This window comes from Microcaecilia unicolor, chromosome 2 (assembly GCF_901765095.1).
Source record: "Microcaecilia unicolor chromosome 2, aMicUni1.1, whole genome shotgun sequence".
In the NCBI taxonomy this organism is placed as follows: Eukaryota; Metazoa; Chordata; class Amphibia; order Gymnophiona; family Siphonopidae; genus Microcaecilia; species Microcaecilia unicolor.
The window spans coordinates 77,911,104-77,930,285 of NC_044032.1; the positions used below are offsets into that span (position 1 = coordinate 77,911,104).

General features: G+C 47.5%; 1 protein-coding gene across 1 annotated transcript in view; it reads right to left on the reverse strand.

Moving 5' to 3' along the window:
• Nucleotides 1-19,182, reverse strand: part of RICTOR (RPTOR independent companion of MTOR complex 2) — a 468,276-nt gene that overhangs the window by 399,297 nt on the left and 49,797 nt on the right. Inside the window, exon 6 of the mRNA XM_030193057.1 lies at nucleotides 10,883-10,946. Within this exon, the coding sequence (XP_030048917.1) occupies nucleotides 10,883-10,946 (64 nt within the window). The remainder of the gene's footprint in view (nucleotides 1-10,882; nucleotides 10,947-19,182) is intronic.

The following is a 19,182-nucleotide window of genomic DNA, read 5'->3' on the forward strand; positions in this document are numbered from 1 at the left end:
CTTCTTGGGCTTCCCCTGATGCTCAGCATGCTGGCAAGTCTAGGGGCCTACTTACAGTGCCCAATGTCGAGAGAAGTGGAGACCTCCTTGATGCCAATGCACTCCCAGTGGTAATCGAAGTCTTAGCAGTCATCAAGGTTGATGCTTCTGGTACCGATGTCGATAGTTCAGGCTTTGAGGAGCCAAAAAATCTCTCCTGTTGGACCTGCCGTGCTCTCTGTGTCCTCAACTGCATTTGCAAATAGAGATATCACGAGTTAGGTTCATGGTCAGGCCAAAGAGAGTGCGTGTCCGTCATGGGAATCATCCGATTACAGTGGATATATCTTCAGAAGCCACTGGGGGGATCTTCTTAGACATGAAAAAAAGAATTGTGGCCAAATTAAACTCCTCAACTGTGAACTGTAAAAATGGGCAGCATTCAAACTGAGGTTGGTTCTCCAGTCTAAATGGGCCTAGCAACTCACGAAAAAGAAAGGAAGAGCCAAACAGACTACATTAGAAAAATAAAATAAAATAAAGAGGAAGGAAAAATAATCACAAAAGGGACAAAAATACCCACACAGGAAGGCACTGAGAATCAGAAAAAATGCACTAAGAACATGAAGACGTGTCCTCTCTGCTCGGCAGAAAAACAAAGACTGAGGGACCCACACTTACGCATCAGGTGGGAATACACCAGTGCATGCACAACGGGTTGCTGCTAGAAAGTTCCACATTAATCTCGCTAGTCAGCATCCGTACCAGGCTCCATCAGATGACATCACCTAGCTGAGAGAATACAACTAACCTGCTTGTCCTTGGAGAATGTAGATCACAGGGGAATGCCAACAAACTACTACTACTACTACTACTACTATTTAGCATTTCTATAGCGCTACAAGGCATACGCAGCGCTGTACAAACATAGAAGAAAGACAGTCCCTGCTCAAAGAGCTTACAATCTAATAGACAAAAAATAAATAAAGTAAGCAAATCAAATCAATTAATGTGAACGGGAAGGAAGAGAGGAGGGTAGGTGGAGGCGAGTGGTTACAAGTGGTTACGAGTCAAAAGCAATGTTAAAGAGGTGGGTTTTCAGTCTAGATTTAAAGGTGGCCAAGGATGGGGCAAGACGTAGGGGCTCAGGAAGTTTATTCCAGGCGTAGGGTGCAGCGAGATAGAAGGCGCGAAGTCTGGAGTTGGCAGTAGTGGAGAAGGGAACAGATAAGAAGGATTTATCCATGGAGCGGAGTGCACGGGAAGGGGTGTAGGGAAGGACGAGTGTGGAGAGATACTGGGGAGCAGCATAGTGAATACATTTATAGGTTAGTAGAAGAAGTTTGAACAGGATGCGAAAACGGATAGGGAGCCAGTGAAGGGTCTTGAGGAGAGGGGTAGTATGAGTAAAGCGACCCTGGCGGAAGATGAGACGGGCAGCAGAGTTTTGAACCGACTGGAGAGGGGAGAGGTGACTAAGTGGGAGGCCAGCAAGAAGCAGATTGCAGTAGTCTAAACGAGAGGTGACAAGGGTGTGGATGAGGGTTTTGGTAGAGTGCTCGGAAAGAAAGGGGCGGATTTTACGGATGTTGTAAAGAAAGAAACGACAGGTCTTGGCGGTCTGCTGGATATGAGCAGAGAAGGAGAGAGAAGAGTCAAAGATGACCCCAAGGTTTCGAGCTGAGGAGACAGGGAGAATGAGAGAGCCATCAACAGAAATAGAAAACGGGGGGAGCGGGGAGGTGGGTTTGGGGGGGAAAATGAGAAGCTCGGTTTTGGTCATATTTAATTTCAGGTGGCGTTGAGACATCCAGGCAGCAATGTCAGACAAGCACGCTGAAACTTTGGTTTGGATGCAAGGTGAGATATCAGGGGTAGAAAGGTAGATTTGGGAGTCATCAGCATAGAGGTGGTAGGAAAAGCCATGGGATGAGATTAATGAACCAAGGGAAGAAGTGTAGATAGAAAAGAGGAGGGGACCAAGAACAGAACCCTGAGGTACACCGACAGGCAGAGGGATAGAAGTAGAAGAGGATCCACCAGAGTGAACACTAAAGGTGCGGAGGGAGAGGTAGGAAGAGAACCAGGAAAGGACAGAGCCCTGGAATCCAAGTGAGGACAGGGTATCGAGAAGTATGCTGTGATCGACAGTGTCAAAAGCAGCGGAAAGATCAAGAAGAATGAGGATGGAATATTGACCTCTGGATTTAGCCAGTAATAGGTCATTGGAGACTTTAGTAAGCGCAGTTTCAGTTGAGTGGAGAGGGCGAAAACCAGATTGTAATGGGTCAAGAATAGCATGTGAGGAGAGAAAATCAAGGCAGCGGCGGTGAACAGCACGCTCAAGTAATTTGGAGAGAAAAGGAAGGAGGGAGATGGGTCGGTAATTAGAGGGACAAGTAGGGTCAAGTGAAGGCTTCTTAAGGAGAGGTGTGACCACAGCATGTTTAAAGGAAGCAGGGACAGTCGCAGTGGAAAGTGAGAGGTTGAGAATGTGACAGATAAAAGGAATAAGAGTAGGAGAGATGGCATTAAGAAGGTGGGTGGGAATGGGATCAGAGGAACAGGTGGTACATTTTGAGGAAGAAAGGAGAAGTGTAGTTTCCTCAATAGTAACTTCAGGAAAGGAGGAAAGGGAATGAGGGGAAGGAGAGAGAGGGGAACGGACTAGTGGAGGGAGAGCTGGTGAGGTAGAGAAAGCAAGGTTTATCTTTTGAACCTTGTTGTGAAAGAATTCAGCAAGGGTCTGAGGAGATAATGAAGGGGGAGTTGGGGGAGGGGGCACCTTGAGGAGAGAGTTCAATGTGGTGAAGAGAAGTCGAGGATTAGAGCCAAGAGAGTTGGTCAGTTGGATATAATAATCCTGTTTGGCACGTAAGAGAGCAGATTGGAAGGAGGTCAGCATGAACTTAAAGTGTAAGAAATCAGCAAGGGCCCATGATTTCCGCCAGAGGCGTTCGGCGGAGCGGGTACAGGAACGTAGGTAGCGGATATTAGAAGTCAGCCAAGGTTGGGGTTTTGTACGCCTTACAGGGCGGGTCATCAAAGGTGCAAGAGTGTCTAAGGCAGAGGATAGAGTATTGTTGTAAGAAGAAACAGCCTCGTTGACAGACGTGGATGGTGCCACAGTAGAGAGGAGGTTTGAAACATGGGAGGATAGAGATGAAGGGTCAATGTCGTGAAGATTCCTAGATAAATTAGATAGGATAGGACGGGACTGGGAGGGAGGAGATTTAAGTGTGAAAGTTATAAGATGGTGATCAGAGAGGGGAAGATCGGAGGCAAGGAAACTAGAGGGTGAACAGTTGGAGGAGAAGATGAGATCAAGACAGTGACCATTTTGATGAGTGGGGGAGGTGGAGCATAGTTGGAGATTAAAGGACGACGTTAAAGCGAGTAACTTGGAAATATAAGAGTTGGAAGGATCATTAGCAGGAATATTAAAGTCACCAAGGATGAGAGAGGGGGAGGAAGGATCATGGAAGAAGGCAAGCCAGGCATCAAAGTCACTGAGAAAGGATGAAAGGGACTTATCAGGGGGACGATAAATGACCGCTATTCGAAGAGGCAGAGGAGAGAAAAGGCGGATAGAGTGGACTTCAAAGGAGGAAAAACAGTGAGATTGAGGTGGAAGAAGGGGTTGAAATCTGGAGGAGGGAGAGAGAAGTAGTCCAACACCGCCCCCACGGCCAGCAGAGCGAGGAGTATGTGAAAATAGATAACCGCCATGGCACAGGGCTGCGACTGAGCAGAGTCATCAGGGCAGAGCCAGGTTTCTGTTATGGCGAGCAGATGGAGGTGACGCGAGATAAAGAGGTCCTGGATATAGGGGAGTTTGTTACAGATAGAGCGGGCATTCCATAGGGCGCAAGAGAAGGGCAGAGAAGAGGAGGGGAGTATAGGAGGGTTCCAGAAGGCCTCAGAGGCCCCTCAGGCCGAAAATGAGAAAAACAAATTAACAAAAATAATTATGAGGAAAATTAAGGGAAGGCACTAAAAGGCAAAAAGTTGACATGCTGAGGAGAGATTAAAAATACAACCGCTCTGCTCCGTGGAAAACAAAAAACTGACATGCCTGTGCTCATGCAGGAAAGAACCTGCAAATGCTCGGTAAGGGCGCCTTAAAGATTTCAAGTAGCAGTAGTTGGATGATGTCACCCATTGTGAGAATATTATGCCTGTGTATCCTCGGAAAACGGACATTACAAAATCAAAAATTCTTACTAGGCATCCCCAGCTTAAAACAGAATTTCATAACTGGGCTGGCACATCAATGCAGAAAACATAAGGTAGTGAAGAAAAAGGTAATTTTAAAAAATGTAAACAAATGGTAGGACTAGATCCTCATCACGCCCAAAACCTGCCTGTGAAAGACCTTCTGTGGTGGCATGAGTAGACGAAGCCATAACACATGCATTTAGTTACATTCAGTTTTCTAGGATCATTAAAATTTATAACCCACCCTTCCACAGAAGAGCTCAAGGAAGCTGACGACAGATTCATAAACATATAATGTAAAAACAATAAAAAATACAATTAATACGATTAGCAATAAAGCGAATGCTACATACCTGTAGAAGGTATTCTCCGAGGACAGCAGGCTGATTGTTCTCACTGATGGGTGACGTCCACGGCAGCCCCTCCAATCGGAATCTTCACTAGCAAAGTCCTTTGCTAGCCCTCGCGCGCACCGCGCATGCGCGGCCATCTTCCCGCCCGAAACCGGCTCGAGCCGGCCAGTCCAGTATGTAGCAAGACAAACTCTTAAGGGAAGACACAACTCCAAAGGGGAGGCGGGCGGGTTTGTGAGAACAATCAGCCTGCTGTCCTCGGAGAATACCTTCTACAGGTATGTAGCATTCGCTTTCTCCGAGGACAAGCAGGCTGCTTGTTCTCACTGATGGGGTATCCCTAGCCCCCAGGCTCACTCAAAACAACAACCATGGTCAATTGGGCCTCGCAACGGCGAGGACATAACAGAAATTGACCTAAAAAAAAATTTACCAACTAACTGAGAGTGTAGCCTGGAACAGAACAAACAGGGCCCTCGGGGGGTGGACTTGGATCCTAAAGCCCAAACAGGTTCTGAAGAACTGACTGCCCGAACCGACTGTCGCGTCGGGTATCCTGCTGCAGGCAGTAATGGGATGTGAATGTGTGGACAGAAGCCCACGTCGCAGCTTTGCAAATTTCTTCAATGGAGGCTGACTTCAAGTGGGCTACCGACGCAGCCATGGCTCTAACATTATGAGCCGTGACATGACCCTCAAGAGCCAGCCCCGCCTGGGCGTAAGTGAAGGAAATGCAATCTGCTAGCCAATTGGAAATGGTGCGTTTCCCTACAGCCACTCCCCTCCTATTGGGATCAAAAGAAACAAACAATTGGGCGGACTGTCTGTGGGGCTGTGTCCGCTCCAGGTAGAAGGCCAATGCTCTCTTGCAGTCCAATGTGTGCAGCTGACGTTCAGCAGGGCAGGAATGAGGACGGGGAAAGAATGTTGGCAAGACAACTGACTGGTTCAGATGGAACTCCGACACGACCTTTGGCAGGAACTTAGGGTGAGTGCGGAGGACTACTCTGTTATGATGAAATTTGGTGTAAGGGGCCTGGGCTACCAGGGCCTGAAGCTCACTGACTCTACGAGCTGAAGTAACTGCCACCAAGAAAATGACCTTCCAGGTCAAGTACTTCAGATGGCAGGAATTCAGTGGCTCAAAAGGAGGTTTCATCAGCTGGGTGAGAACGACATTGAGATCCCATGACACTGTAGGAGGCTTGACAGGGGGCTTTGACAAAAGCAAACCTCTCATAAAGCGAACAACTAAAGGCTGTCCTGAGATCGGCTTACCTTCCACTTGGTAATGGTATGCACTGATTGCACTAAGATGAACCCTTACGGAGTTGGTCTTAAGACCAGACTCAGACAAGTGCAGAAGGTATTCAAGCAGGGTCTGTGTAGGACAAGAGCGAGGATCTAGGGCCTTGCTGTCACACCAGACGGCAAACCTCCTCCAATGAAAGAAGTAACTTCTCTTAGTGGAGTCTTTCCTGGAAGCAAGCAAGATACGGGAGACACCCTCTGGCAGACCCAAAGAGGCAAAATCTACGCCCTCAACATCCAGGCCATGAGAGCCAGGGACCGGAGGTTGGGATGCAGAAGAGCCCCTTCGTCCTGCGTGATGAGGGTCGGAAAACACTCCAATCTCCACGGTTCTTCGGAGGATAACTCCAGAAGAAGAGGGAACCAGATCTGACGCGGCCAAAAAGGAGCAATCAGGATCATGGTGCCTCGGTCTTGCTTGAGTTTCAACAAAGTCTTCCCCACCAGAGGAATGGGAGGATAAGCATACAGCAGGCCCTCCCCCCAATCGAGGAGGAAGGCATCCGACGCCAGTCTGCCGGTGGCCTGAAGCCTGGAACAGAACTGAGGGACTTTGTGGTTTGCTCGAGATGCGAAGAGATCCACCAAGGGGGTGCCCCACGCTTGGAAGATCTGGCGCACCACTCGGGAGCTGAGCGACCACTCGTGAGGTTGCATAATCCTGCTCAATCTGTCGGCCAGACTGTTGTTTACGCCTGCCAGATATGTGGCTTGGAGCACCATGCCGTACCGGCGAGCCCAGGTCCACATGCTGACGGCTTCCTGACACAGGGGGCGAGATCCGGTGCCCCCCTGCTTGTTTACATAGTACATGGCAACCTGGTTGTCTGTCTGAATTTGAATAATTTGGTGGGACAGCCGATCTCTGAAAGCCTTCAGAGCGTTCCAGATCGCTCGTAACTCCAGAAGATTGATCTGTAGATCGCGTTCTTGGAGGGACCAGCTTCCTTGGGTGTGAAGCCCATCGACATGAGCTCCCCATCCCAGGAGAGACGCATCAGTGGTCAGCACTTTTTGTGGCTGAGGAATTTGGAAGGGACGTCCCAGAGTCAAATTGGTCCAAATCGTCCACCAATACAGGGATTCGAGAAAACTCGTGGACAGGTGGATCACGTCCTCTAGACCTCCAGCGGCCTGATACCACTGGGAGGCTAGGGTCCATTGAGCAGATCTCATGTGAAGGCGGGCCATGGGAGTCACGTGAACTGTGGAGGCCATATGGCCCAGCAATCTCAACATCTGCCGAGCTGTGATCTGCTGGGACGCCCGCACCCGGGAGACGAGAGACAACAAGTTGTTGGCTCTCGTCTCTGGGAGATAGGCGCGAGCCGTCCGAGAATCCAGCAGGGCTCCTATGAATTCGAGGTTCTGCACTGGAAGAAGATGGGACTTTGGGTAATTTATCACAAACCCCAGTAGCTCCAGAAGGCGAATAGTCATCTGCATGGACTGCAGGGCTCCTGCCTCGGACGTGTTCTTTACCAGCCAATCGTCGAGATATGGGAACACGTGTACTCCCAGCCTGCGAAGTGCCGCTGCTACCACAGCTAGGCACTTTGTGAACACCCTGGGCGCAGAGGCGAGCCCAAAGGGTAGCACACAGTACTGGAAGTGGCGTGTGCCCAACTGAAATCGCAGATACTGTCTGTGAGCTGGCAGTATCGGGATATGTGTGTAGGCATCCTTCAAGTCCAGAGAGCATAGCCAATCGTTTTGCTGAATCATGGGGAGAAGGGTGCCCAGGGAAAGCATCCTGAACTTTTCTTTTACGAGATATTTGTTCAGGGCCCTTAGGTCTAGGATGGGACGCATCCCCCCTGTTTTCTTTTCCACAAGGAAGTACCTGGAATAGAATCCCAGCCCTTCTTGCCCGGATGGCACGGGCTCGACCGCATTGGCGCTGAGAAGGGCGGAGAGTTCCTCTGCAAGTACCCTCTTGTGCTGGAAGCTGTAAGACTGAGCTCCCGGTGGACAATTTGGAGGTTTTGAGGTCAAATTGAGGGTGTACCCCTGCCGGACTATTTGCAGAACCCACTGATCGGAGGTTATGAGAGGCCACCTTCGGTGAAAAGCTTTCAACCTCCCTCCGACCGGCAGGTCGCCCGGCACGGACACTTGGATGTCGGCTATGCTCTGCTGGAGCCAGTCAAAAGCTCGCCCCTTGCTTTTGCTGGGGCGCCGCGGGGCCTTGCTGAGTCGCACGCTGCTGACGAGAGCGAGCGCGCTGGGGCTTAGCCTGGGCCGCAGGCTGTCGAGAAGGAGGATTGTACCTACGCTTGCCAGAAGAGTAGGGAACAGTCTTCCTTCCCCCGAAAAATCGTCTACCTGTAGAGGTAGAAGCTGAAGGCTGCCGGCGGGCGAATTTGTCGAATGCGGTGTCCCGCTGGTGGAGAGACTCTACCACCTGTTCGACTTTTTCGCCAAAAATGTTGTCCGCACGGCAAGGCGAGTCCGCAATCCGCTGCTGGATTCTATTCTCCAGGTCGGCGGCACGCAGCCATGAGAGCCTGCGCATCACCACACCTTGAGCAGCGGCCCTGGACGCAACATCAAAAGTGTCATAAACTCCTCTGGCCAGGAATTTTCTGCACGCCTTCAGCTGCCTGACCACCTCCTGAAAAGGCTTGGCTTGCTCAGGGGGAAGAGCATCAACCAAACCCGCCAACTGCCGCACATTGTTCTGCATGTGTATGCTCGTGTAGAGCTGGTAAGACTGGATCTTGGACACGAGCATAGAGGAATGGTAGGCCTTCCTCCCAAAGGAGTCTAAGGTTCTAGCGTCCTTGCCCGGGGGCGCCGAAGCATGTTCCCTAGAACTCTTAGCCTTCTTTAGGGCCAAATCCACAACTCCAGAGTCGTGAGGCAACTGAGTGCGCATCAGCTCTGGGTCCCCATGGATCCGGTACCGGGACTCGATCTTCTTGGGAATGTGGGGATTAGTTAAGGGTTTCGTCCAGTTCGCAAGCAATGTCTTTTTTAGGACATGGTGCAAGGGAACAGTGGACGCTTCCTTAGGTGGAGAAGGATAGTCCAGGAGCTCAAACATTTCAGCCCTGGGCTCGTCCTCCACAACCACCGGGAAGGGGATGGCCGTAGACATCTCCCGGACAAAGGAAGCAAAAGACAGACTCTCGGGAGGAGAAAGCTGTCTTTCAGGAGAGGGAGTGGGATCAGAAGGAAGACCCTCAGACTCCTCGTCAGAGAAATATCTAGGATCTTCCTCTTCCTCCCACGAGGCCTCACCCTCGGTGTCAGACACAAGTTCACGAACCTGTGTCTGCAACCTCGCCCTGCTCGACTCAGTGGAGCCACGTCCACGATGGGGGCGTCGAGAGGTAGACTCCCTCGCCCGCATCGGCGAAGCTCCCTCCGCCGACGTAGTCGGGGAGCCTTCCTGGGAGGTGGCCGCTGCGTGCGGTACCGACGTCGGGGACCTCAACCTGGGCGATGGGCCAGCCGGCGCCATGCTCGACGGTACCGGAGGCGCAAGCACCGCCGGTACCGGAGGGGTAGGGCGCAACAGCTCTCCCAGAATCTCTGGGAGAACGGCCCGGAGGCTCTCGTTTAGAGCGGCTGCAGAGAAAGGCTGTGAGGTCGATGCAGGCGTCGACGTCAGGACCTGTTCCGGGCGAGGAGGCTGTTCCGGGCTGTCCAGAGTGGAGCGCATCGACACCTCTTGGACAGAGGGTGAGCGGTCCTCTCGGTGCCGATGCCTGCTGGGTGCCGAATCCCTCGGCGACCCAGAGCTCTCGGTGCCGACGCGGGGAGGAGACCGGTGTCGATGCTTCTTCGACTTCTTCCGAAGCATGTCACCGGAGCTCCCCGGCACCGACGAGGAGGACGTAGAATCCATCCGTCGCTTCCTCGGGGCCGAGGCCGAAGAAGGTCGGTCTCGGGGGGGCTGTACCGCAGGAGCCCTCAGGGTGGGAGGAGACCCACCCGAAGGCTCACCGCCACCAGCAGGGGAATGGACAGCCCTCACCTGCACTCCTGACGATGCACCACCGTCCGACGACATCAGCAGACGAGGTCCCGGTACCACCGACGTCGATGCAGCTATCCGATGTCTCGGCGCCGATGCAGAGGCCCGATGCCTCGATGCACTCGATGCAAGGGCGGCCGAGGAAGATGGTCTGGACGCTGACGACGTCGATGCACTCGAAGATCCCGGTGCCGATGCCGACGAAGAGCCCGAGAACAAAACGTTCCACTGGGCTAGTCTCGCTACCTGAGTCCGCCTTTGAAGCAGGGAACACAGACTACAGTTCTGAGGGCGGTGCTCGGCCCCCAGACACTGAAGACACGACGAGTGTCGATCAGTGAGCGAGATAACCCGGGCGCACTGGGTGCACTTCTTGAAGCCGCTGGAAGGCTTCGATGTCATGGGCGGAAAAATCACGCCGGCGAAATCAAAGTCCGAAATGACGGAAAAAGAGCACCAAAACTTTAGAGGGAGAAAATCTCGACCGAGGCCGAAAAGAGGCCTACCCCGACGACGAAAGAAAACTTATCGGGGCCAAAAGCTGGAAATACGGGGAGGATTGAAACGAAACCCGGTGGAGGGGTTCCGGAGCACTTCCCGAGTACAAGGAAAGCTTTTATGAAGAAAAAACACGTTCAACAATATGGACGCGCGAGGTCGACTCTCCGGGGCTCGACACGGCGAAAAATACGACCGTACCGAGTGCGGACAAAAGAAGACTGGCCGGCTCGAGCCGGTTTCGGGCGGGAAGACGGCCGCGCGGGCGCGCGAGGGCTAGCAAAGGACTTTGCTAGTGAAGATTCCGATTAGAGGGGCTGCCGTGGACGTCACCCATCAGTGAGAACAAGCAGCCTGCTTGTCCTCGGAGAACAGGTGAATCAGATAAAACTAATTAAAACAGAAAGAAAATTAAGAAATGTAGAAAGCAATAGATGGGGATAACAAAAGATATCAAATGGTGCCAACTTAGCATAGCATTAGAACAAACAAAAAATCATTACACCAAGACACTCATAGTTTAAATGATTTCTCACCATACCTTTCTGACCAATCGAAGAGCTTGCGTCCTCTCCACTTCATTACTCTGCTGTATGTCAATGCACCTAAACTCAAAACATAAAACATAAAAATAAGATCATATAACTAAGACATATTAGGTACCTGGTCAAAATAGCCCTGACAAAAAGGCCCAAACACAAAACAGCCCGGAGACAACAGACAAAATAGCCCCCGACAAATCGGCCCCTGACAAAAGAGCCTGCCCACAATTTAGCCCGGACAAATGAGCCCTCCGACAAAAGGGTCCACCCCTCCGCCCAATCCTCCAACATTCCTGTGAGCCACCAGAAACGTTCCCTATGTTGTGTCCTGCCTCATCTGATACAACTTCCTATGTCCATGTAGGCAGGGCACAGAGAAAATGCTTTAGGGGCCAGCCGAAGCAGCTTGTTGACGCTGTCAGTAGACTACAGGAATGTTAGAGGATAGCCGGGGGAGGGGAAGGACAGGAGAGATACCAAACAGTGGAGGGTAGGCAGGAGGAAGAGGGAGACATGTGGGACTGAGTGGGAAGGAAGAGTAAGAGATGCATTTCCAGACCATGGGAAGGAGAGGAAGAGAGAGAGATGCCAGAATGCAGGAAAGGAGGCAGTAGGAGAGAAATGACAGAACATGGGGGTGGGGAGAGAAAGATACTGCAATGGAGAGGGAGTTCAAGGAAGAGACAACTCAGATGAGGGAATGGGGGAGATGAGATACTAGACCCCCAGACGGAGGGAGACGGAGTTTTTACTATACTTATTTTTGTGAAGGGCTATGGACTACTTTGCTACAAGGCTATTTTGTCCAGGATATTATGACGGGGTTCTGTCATATTAAGTGTTCCACATGATGCTAAAGGTAGTAGTGAAATCCAGATATACAATACTCATAAAATAGAAACAGATATTGGGAAGAATAGTTGTACCTACTTTTATCAAGCATTATAAAATAACACAGCAATATATAAGTACTCTACAATGTAGTATATATAAACATCTGTGTGAATACATAGACATAGGGTATTTTTAAAAAAAAGTTTGTGAAATCCTTATGATTAGGTATAAACTGTGCTAAAGTAGACACAAATTATGATTAGATTTTAATGTAAAACCTGATAAGAGACAAAAGATAACTCCACACAGCTAAAAAAAAAAAAAGATATATTTATATTATTTACTCAACAATATTAACAATAAGTATCCTTGTGTGATAAAATGTGAACCCCTTCTCATTAACTGGCAGCACCTCTTTGAGCAGCAATAACTTTCAACTACATGCTTCCTGTAACTGCTCATCAGAATCTCAAATTGCTCTTACAGAATGCAGATTCCCCTCTTCCATACTGAACTGTCTCAGCTGACATCTGAAAGCTTCACTGCTTCAGGTCTTGCTACAGTATTTCAACAGGGATTAGGCTGGGACATTTTGGCCTGTCCAATAAAATGTGTTCTTTAGCCTATGTAGTAGATTTACTTTCATGTTTAGGGTCATGGTCTTCTTCATAACCCATTTTCAGCTCCTCAGCTTCAGCTTACTGATGGATGGCTTTAACATTCTCCTTTAGAATTTAGACTCTGCTGGACTTCTGCATGAAGGTAGCTCTGCCTTCATAATGTAATACCTTTCTTTTAAATAGTAGTAATAAATAACATTTAAGTGCATTTTTATAATATGTACAGGGGGAGGAAAGAGGGAGAGATGCCGACTTGGGGTGTGTTGCAGGGGCACTACATACCCCTGGTAACATACTGCCCTTGCATACCATGTTTTGGGAACCTGTGCTCTATTCCATAATGGAATCTGGGTGCACAGATTTTTGTTGCCTAACTTTTAGTGCCCTTTATAGAACTGTCCCCTCTAGATATCCCTCACACGCATCACTCTACCTCCAACCTACCATCTATCCATGCATCTGATCCACTGACAAAAAATGTTTATTTGACCTTTAGAGAAATGTCATATTTTCAGCATATACAAAAACAAAAGGAATGTGTGCATAAATATCTACTGCAATATTCAATATCTATTTCTTAAAAGTTTATATATATACTAGAAAAAAAGGCCCGTTTCTAACACAAATGAAATGGGTGCTAGCAAGGTTTTCCTTGGAGTGTGTGTGAGAGTGAGTGTGTGATAGAGAGTGAATATGTGAGTGTGTGTGACAGAGAGAGTGTGACTGGGTGCGAGAGTGTGTGTGTGAGAATGCGAGTGTGTGCCAGGGGCCCTCCCTCCCCCCCTCCCAGTTCCAGGGTGGCACCGCCCCCTCCCAGTTTCAGGGTTGCCCCCCCCCTCTCAGGGTCAGCCCTCTCCCCCTCCCTCGCAGGGTCAGCCCTCTCCCCCTCCCAGTTTCAGGGTCACCCCCTCCAAGTTCCAGGGTCCGCCCCCTTCCAAGTTCCAGGGTCCGCCCGCCCTCCCTCCCTCCCTCCCAGTTGCACGGTCGTTGCCCTCCCTCTCTCCCTCCCTCCCAGTTCCAGGGTCGTTGCCCCCCCTCCCCCCCTCCAGCCACCCTGCGATGTTTAACTGCAAAATTAGGGAGCTGTGTAGTGTAATAAAACGCACCTGCAACGTTGTGAAGCTGACTCCGTGGCTTCTCTGAAGTGAAGGATTCATATGGTTCGTCAGATTCGTCAGTCTATCACCATCTCTCTCGGCCCCGCCCTCGCGTCTCTGATAGGTCCGCCGCCCTCGACATCATCACGTTTTGACGCGAGGGCAGGGCCGAGAGAGATGGTGACAGACTGACGAACCTTACGAACCCTTCACTTCAGTGAAGCCACACGGAGTCAGCTTCAGAACGTTGGAGGTGCTTTTTATTATAGTAGAGATATCTGTGAAGTATGTACATACTTCTGCACTTACTTATAAAACAATTTTTACCACTAATTACCATGCTCATTTGCAAGAACGGTGCTCCATAGTAACATAGTAAATGACAGCAGATAAAGACCTGTATGGTCCATCCAGTCTGCCCAACAAGATAAACTCATTTTACATGGTATGTGATACTTTATATGTATACCCGAGGTTGATTTGTCCTTGCCTTTCTCAGGGTACAGACTGTAGAAGTCTGCCTAGTACTGTACTAAGCTCTGAAACTAACATTGAAGCCCCTTAAAATTTACACTCCAGCCCATCCCTATCTATTCAGTCACGATCAGGGCGTAGACCGTAGCAGTCTGCCCAGCTCCCGATTTGTTTCCAATTACCAGCGTCACCACCCAATCTCCGCTAAGATTTCACGGAACCATTCCTTTTTCTAAACAGGATTCCTTTGTGTTTATCCCACGCATGTTTGAATTCCGTTACTGTTTTCATCTCCACCACCTCCCGCGGGAGGGCATTCCACATATCCACCACCCCCTCCGTGAAAAAATACTTCCTAACGTTAGTCCTGAGTCTATCCCCCTTCAACCTCAATTCATGTCTTCTAGTTCTACCGCCTTCCCGTCCCTGGAAAAGGTTTGTTTGCGGATTAATACCTTTCAAATATTTGAACATCTGTATCATATCACCCCTGTTTCTCCTTTCCTCCAAGGTATACATGTTCAGGTCAGCAAGTTTCTCCTCGTATGGTTTGCAACACAAATCCCATACCATTTTTGTTGTTTTTCTTTGCACCGCTTCTAGTCTTTTTACATCTTTAGCAAGATATTTAGACACCCAGCCTCCCAGTCTCGTAATTTTTCACAATCCTCTCGCGATTTAACAACTTTGAATAACTTTGTGTCGTCAGCAAATTGCCTCACTAGTTACTCTCATCTCAGAAAAACCTGATCCTGGACGGGACTGTTTGTCTGATCTCTTCCTGACAGTCTCCATGAAATTGTTTCGTTCTCCTGATGAAGCCGAACGGTGAAACATGCAGCATGTAGAGAACGAGAGTGAACGAGAACGTGAGAACATTGGCTAACGCCGATTGTTGTAAATGTAGCACTGCACTGTAGTATTAGCACGAGCATAGATAAAAAAGAAAAAAAAGAAGACAAAGTAATTGAATGGACAGCCATTTTTTATCCGTTGGTACACCTAGCCAATTTATTGAACTACACCTCATGCAGTGGAGCTAAGCATTACCAGTGTTATCATCATTAGATGGTATACATAGACTGGTGATAGCGATCCTAGTGATCCTTGAGTGCAGCTCCATTAGCAGGCAGGAAGGGAGGGCTGGTGCGATGATGGTGATTACCAGTGGTGATACAAGCATAATTATGGCTTAAAATTCATGCACTGTATTCTGAGCACCATTGTACATTATTGTAAACTACTCTAGAATTTTAATTTTATAAGAGTGGATAGTGAATGTATTTAGGTTTCTATTTTTTTGCATATATTAAATTTTAACTGCCAGACCCTCGACCATTCTTCTAATGTTTGGAGATCCCTTCTCATCGTTTCTACTCCCTCCGGGGTATCCACTCTATTGGCTATTTTCGTATCATCCACAAAAAGGCACACCTTTCCTTCCAACCCTTCAGCAATATCTCCCACAAATATATTAAACAGAATAGGCCCCAGCACCGATCCCTGAGGAACTCCACTACTCACCTTCCTTTCCACCGAGCAGATTCCATTTATCACCACCCTCCAACCTTTCTTTACTCTATATATGAATTTTGATTCATTTTTATAATGAAAGCAGAGCTCATATAAAAATATCAATATCATAGTGGTACTATAACTGCAACATACTATGTTGAGGGCTCCCATTCGTCATTGCTACCACCTTCAAAAACTGATAACATGTTCCAACTTCAAGCAGTAATCTCTTGAAAATTCCCTCGGTGAGAACAACAGAGGAAGACAACACCGATCCTTCAATCAAAATTAGTGTAAATAAACTTCCATTCTTCAGAAACCATTCAAAATCCTCAATCGTGATATTCCAAATCCCAAGCCAACCACAGCCATTAGGTTTCACTTTACACAGACTTCTTCAGGAATAACTGCACGAACTGCAAAGATACTTACCTGTAGCAGGTATTCACCGAGGACAGCAGGCTTATTATTCTCACAAGTGGGTTGATGATCTGCTTCGGCCCGAGAACCGGCGAAACGGATAGCAAAAAACTTGCTAAAGTCTTCTGGTGCACGTGATGTGCCCCACTGCGCATGAGCAGAGTGCCCGACCGCCTGTCTCAGTTTTAATTCAATAACAAACAAAAGGAAAGACAGAAACAACTCCAAAGGGAGGTAGGCGGGATTGTGAGAATAATAAGCCTGCTGTCCTCGAAGAATACCTGCTACAGGTATCTTCACTTTCTCTGAGGACAAGAAGGCTATATCATTCTCACAAGTGGGGAATCCTTAGCAACCAGGCTCACCCAAAACAATAAACATTGGTCAATTGGGCCTCTCAATTGCGAGGACATAACGTAGATTAACCTGAAACTATATACTAACTAGCTGAGAGTGCAGCCTGGAATAGAACAAAACGGGCCTAGGAGGGCAGAGTTGGATTCTAGACCCCAAACAGATTCTGCAGCACTGACTGGCCAAACCAACTATCGCATTGGGTATCTTCCTCAAGGCAATAGTGAGATGTGAATGTGTGGACTGAAGATCACATCACAGCTTTGCAAATCTCTTCAATGGAGGCTGACTTTAAGTGAGCCACCGACGCAGCCATGTCTCTGACAATATGAGCCGCGACATGACCCTCCACAGTTAGCCCAGCTTGGGCATAAGCGAAGGAAAAGCTATCAGCTAGCCAATTGGAAATGGTGTGTTTACAGATGGTGACTCTGTTCCAGTTGGGATAAAAAGAAACAAACTGGGAGGATTGTCTGAAGGACTTCGTTCGCGCCACGTAAAAGGCCAACGTTTGGAGATAAGTTTCAGATCTGTTTTCTATTGAGTCATTGGTTATTCCAGTGAAAGAGTTTTTTGAATAGAATTGTTCCGCTTCTATTGGAAGAATTGATACATGGACAAATGGACAATAGAATAATCAAATACATTTGGAGGACATCATAATAGAAAGATATCTGTATAATATCCTGTCCATTGAGGTTTTCTGAATAAGGAAGTGGGACATTCATTAACAGCGGGTTTACAGGATTTCTAGTGAATACATCTTTGTCTATAACAATTTGAATGTAGTGTAGATGAAATGCTATGAATGAATAAGTGAAGCAGAATGACAGTATCATAGATTTTAATTTGTGTTAATAAAGGTATATTAATGGATTTACAGTTGCTATAAATTTATTGAACGATTTTATGGTGAGATACTAAAAGGAAATTAAGATAATCCAGGAACGTAAGACCTTTGAAGTCAAAATGATGAAATATTTTGACACCCACCAGACAAGACTTAAAGATCTGGGTTTTCTATCCCATTATAAACCATAAAATTATACTGCTTTGTCACCCGCACCCATCCATCTCTCCCTGTCTCTCACCCACTCAGCTCTCCGTTTCTCACCTAACCCACCCCACCCTCTTCATGTGAGACTGTCATTGGAATGCTTTTGTGTTTCACTTATATATTCTAATATTTGCAAACATTTGCTCATTTCTGATCCAAAGAAAGGGGGGGGGGGTTACCTTCAAACGCTAATAAAAAAATTTATTAAGTTAGTCCAATAAAAAAGGTACCATCTTATTTTCTTTTCAATGTTTTGCTTTATTTCTATTTATTACCTTTAAAAGTGAACTAACACACTTAATCACTGAATCTGAAATTTTATTCTGCTGTAGAAAGAAAGCGCATTGTGAGGAGAGTGTGTTGTGCAGAGATATGGAAGGAAATCGGTGGTACAGTGGTAGCAGCCTAGCATTACAAGACACTCTCCTACAAGGCCACGTTGGTACACATTACATCAATGCAAAAAAAAAAGCTTAATGCCAGTGTCAGAACGCACTGACTCAAAGTTCAAAAGAATCGTTGCTTGATTTTATGAGAAAGCACCACAAGAAATGCCACTTGACAAATATAGGAGCAAGAGAGAGAATGAATGATTTTCCAAGAGTAGTAGTTGAAAACTGAAAATACTTTGCAAAAACATGAAACACTGTTCTGGTTCAGTGAAAATAAATAATTGCAAACCATCTCACAAAGTCACAGAAACATATGAGGAGGAAAGCTGTGATGGAAACACAAGAAGTGCAGCAGAATATTTTAACATACTTCAAACAAATTAAAATAGCTCAACTCGAACAAACTAATATTGCTTGTGACTAAGTTTTATTTATTTTATTTATTTACTAGTAAAAAAGGCCAGTTTCTTGGAAACGCAATGAAACAGGCGCTAGCAATGTAATGACTTCCTGCCATTAATGCTGCCACGGTTGTATTCTGAATATAATTGTTGTTTACATGTGTAAGATTTCTTTATATACAATATTTTTTGTGTAAACTGTGTTACAATGTGGTAAAAGTTTTCCTTGTTCAGGCCCTTCAATCAGTTTAACAATCATATCAGAAGAGCTCCTTACTCGTGAGAATGCAACATACAGTTGTCCATGTGAGAGACAGAGTGATAGTGTGTTTTACAGACTGTGTGAGAGAGAGATACACAGAGTGATTGAGAGTGAGTGTGAGATTAAATGCTTGTCTTCCCTTCCGTTCTGTGCACTTGCCTCCACTGATGTTCGTACCTCCCTGTATATGATTGTTTGTTAGAGATTCAATCCACTCCACTTCCCTCCTCCAAGTTCAGTTCTGTCTGACTGGTTCTTCGTTCCTGTGACGTCGCGTTTGTTTGCTTGGCAACTATGCAGCGTTCTGTTTCCTCGACGTGAGGGCGGGGACAGTGAGAGCCAATGAAACGCTGAACTACAGACTTACGAACCCTACACTGCCACAGTGCCACAGAGTCAGCTTCAGAATGTTGGAGGTGCTTTTTATTATATAGGATTTGTTACATTTGTATCCCACATTTTCCCACCTAATTGCAGGCTCAATAAGTAAATAAGTAATGCCACGCTGGGAAAAGACCAAGGGTCCATCGAACCCAGCATCCTGTCCACCTGGGCAAGCTTCCCAAACGTACAAACATTCTACACATGTTATTCCTGGAATTGTGGATTTTTCCCAAGTCCATTTAGTAGTGGTTTATGGACTTGTTCTTTAGGAAACCGTCTAACCCCTTTTAAAACTCTGCTAAGCTAACTGCCTTCACCACGTTCTCTGGCAACGAACGCCAGAGTTTAATTATGCGTTGGGTGAAGAAACATTTTCTCCGATTTGTTTTAAATTTACTATACTGTAGTTTCATCGCATGCCACCTAGTCCTAGTATTTTTGGAAAGCATGAACAGACGCTTCACATCCACCTGTTCCACTCCACTAATT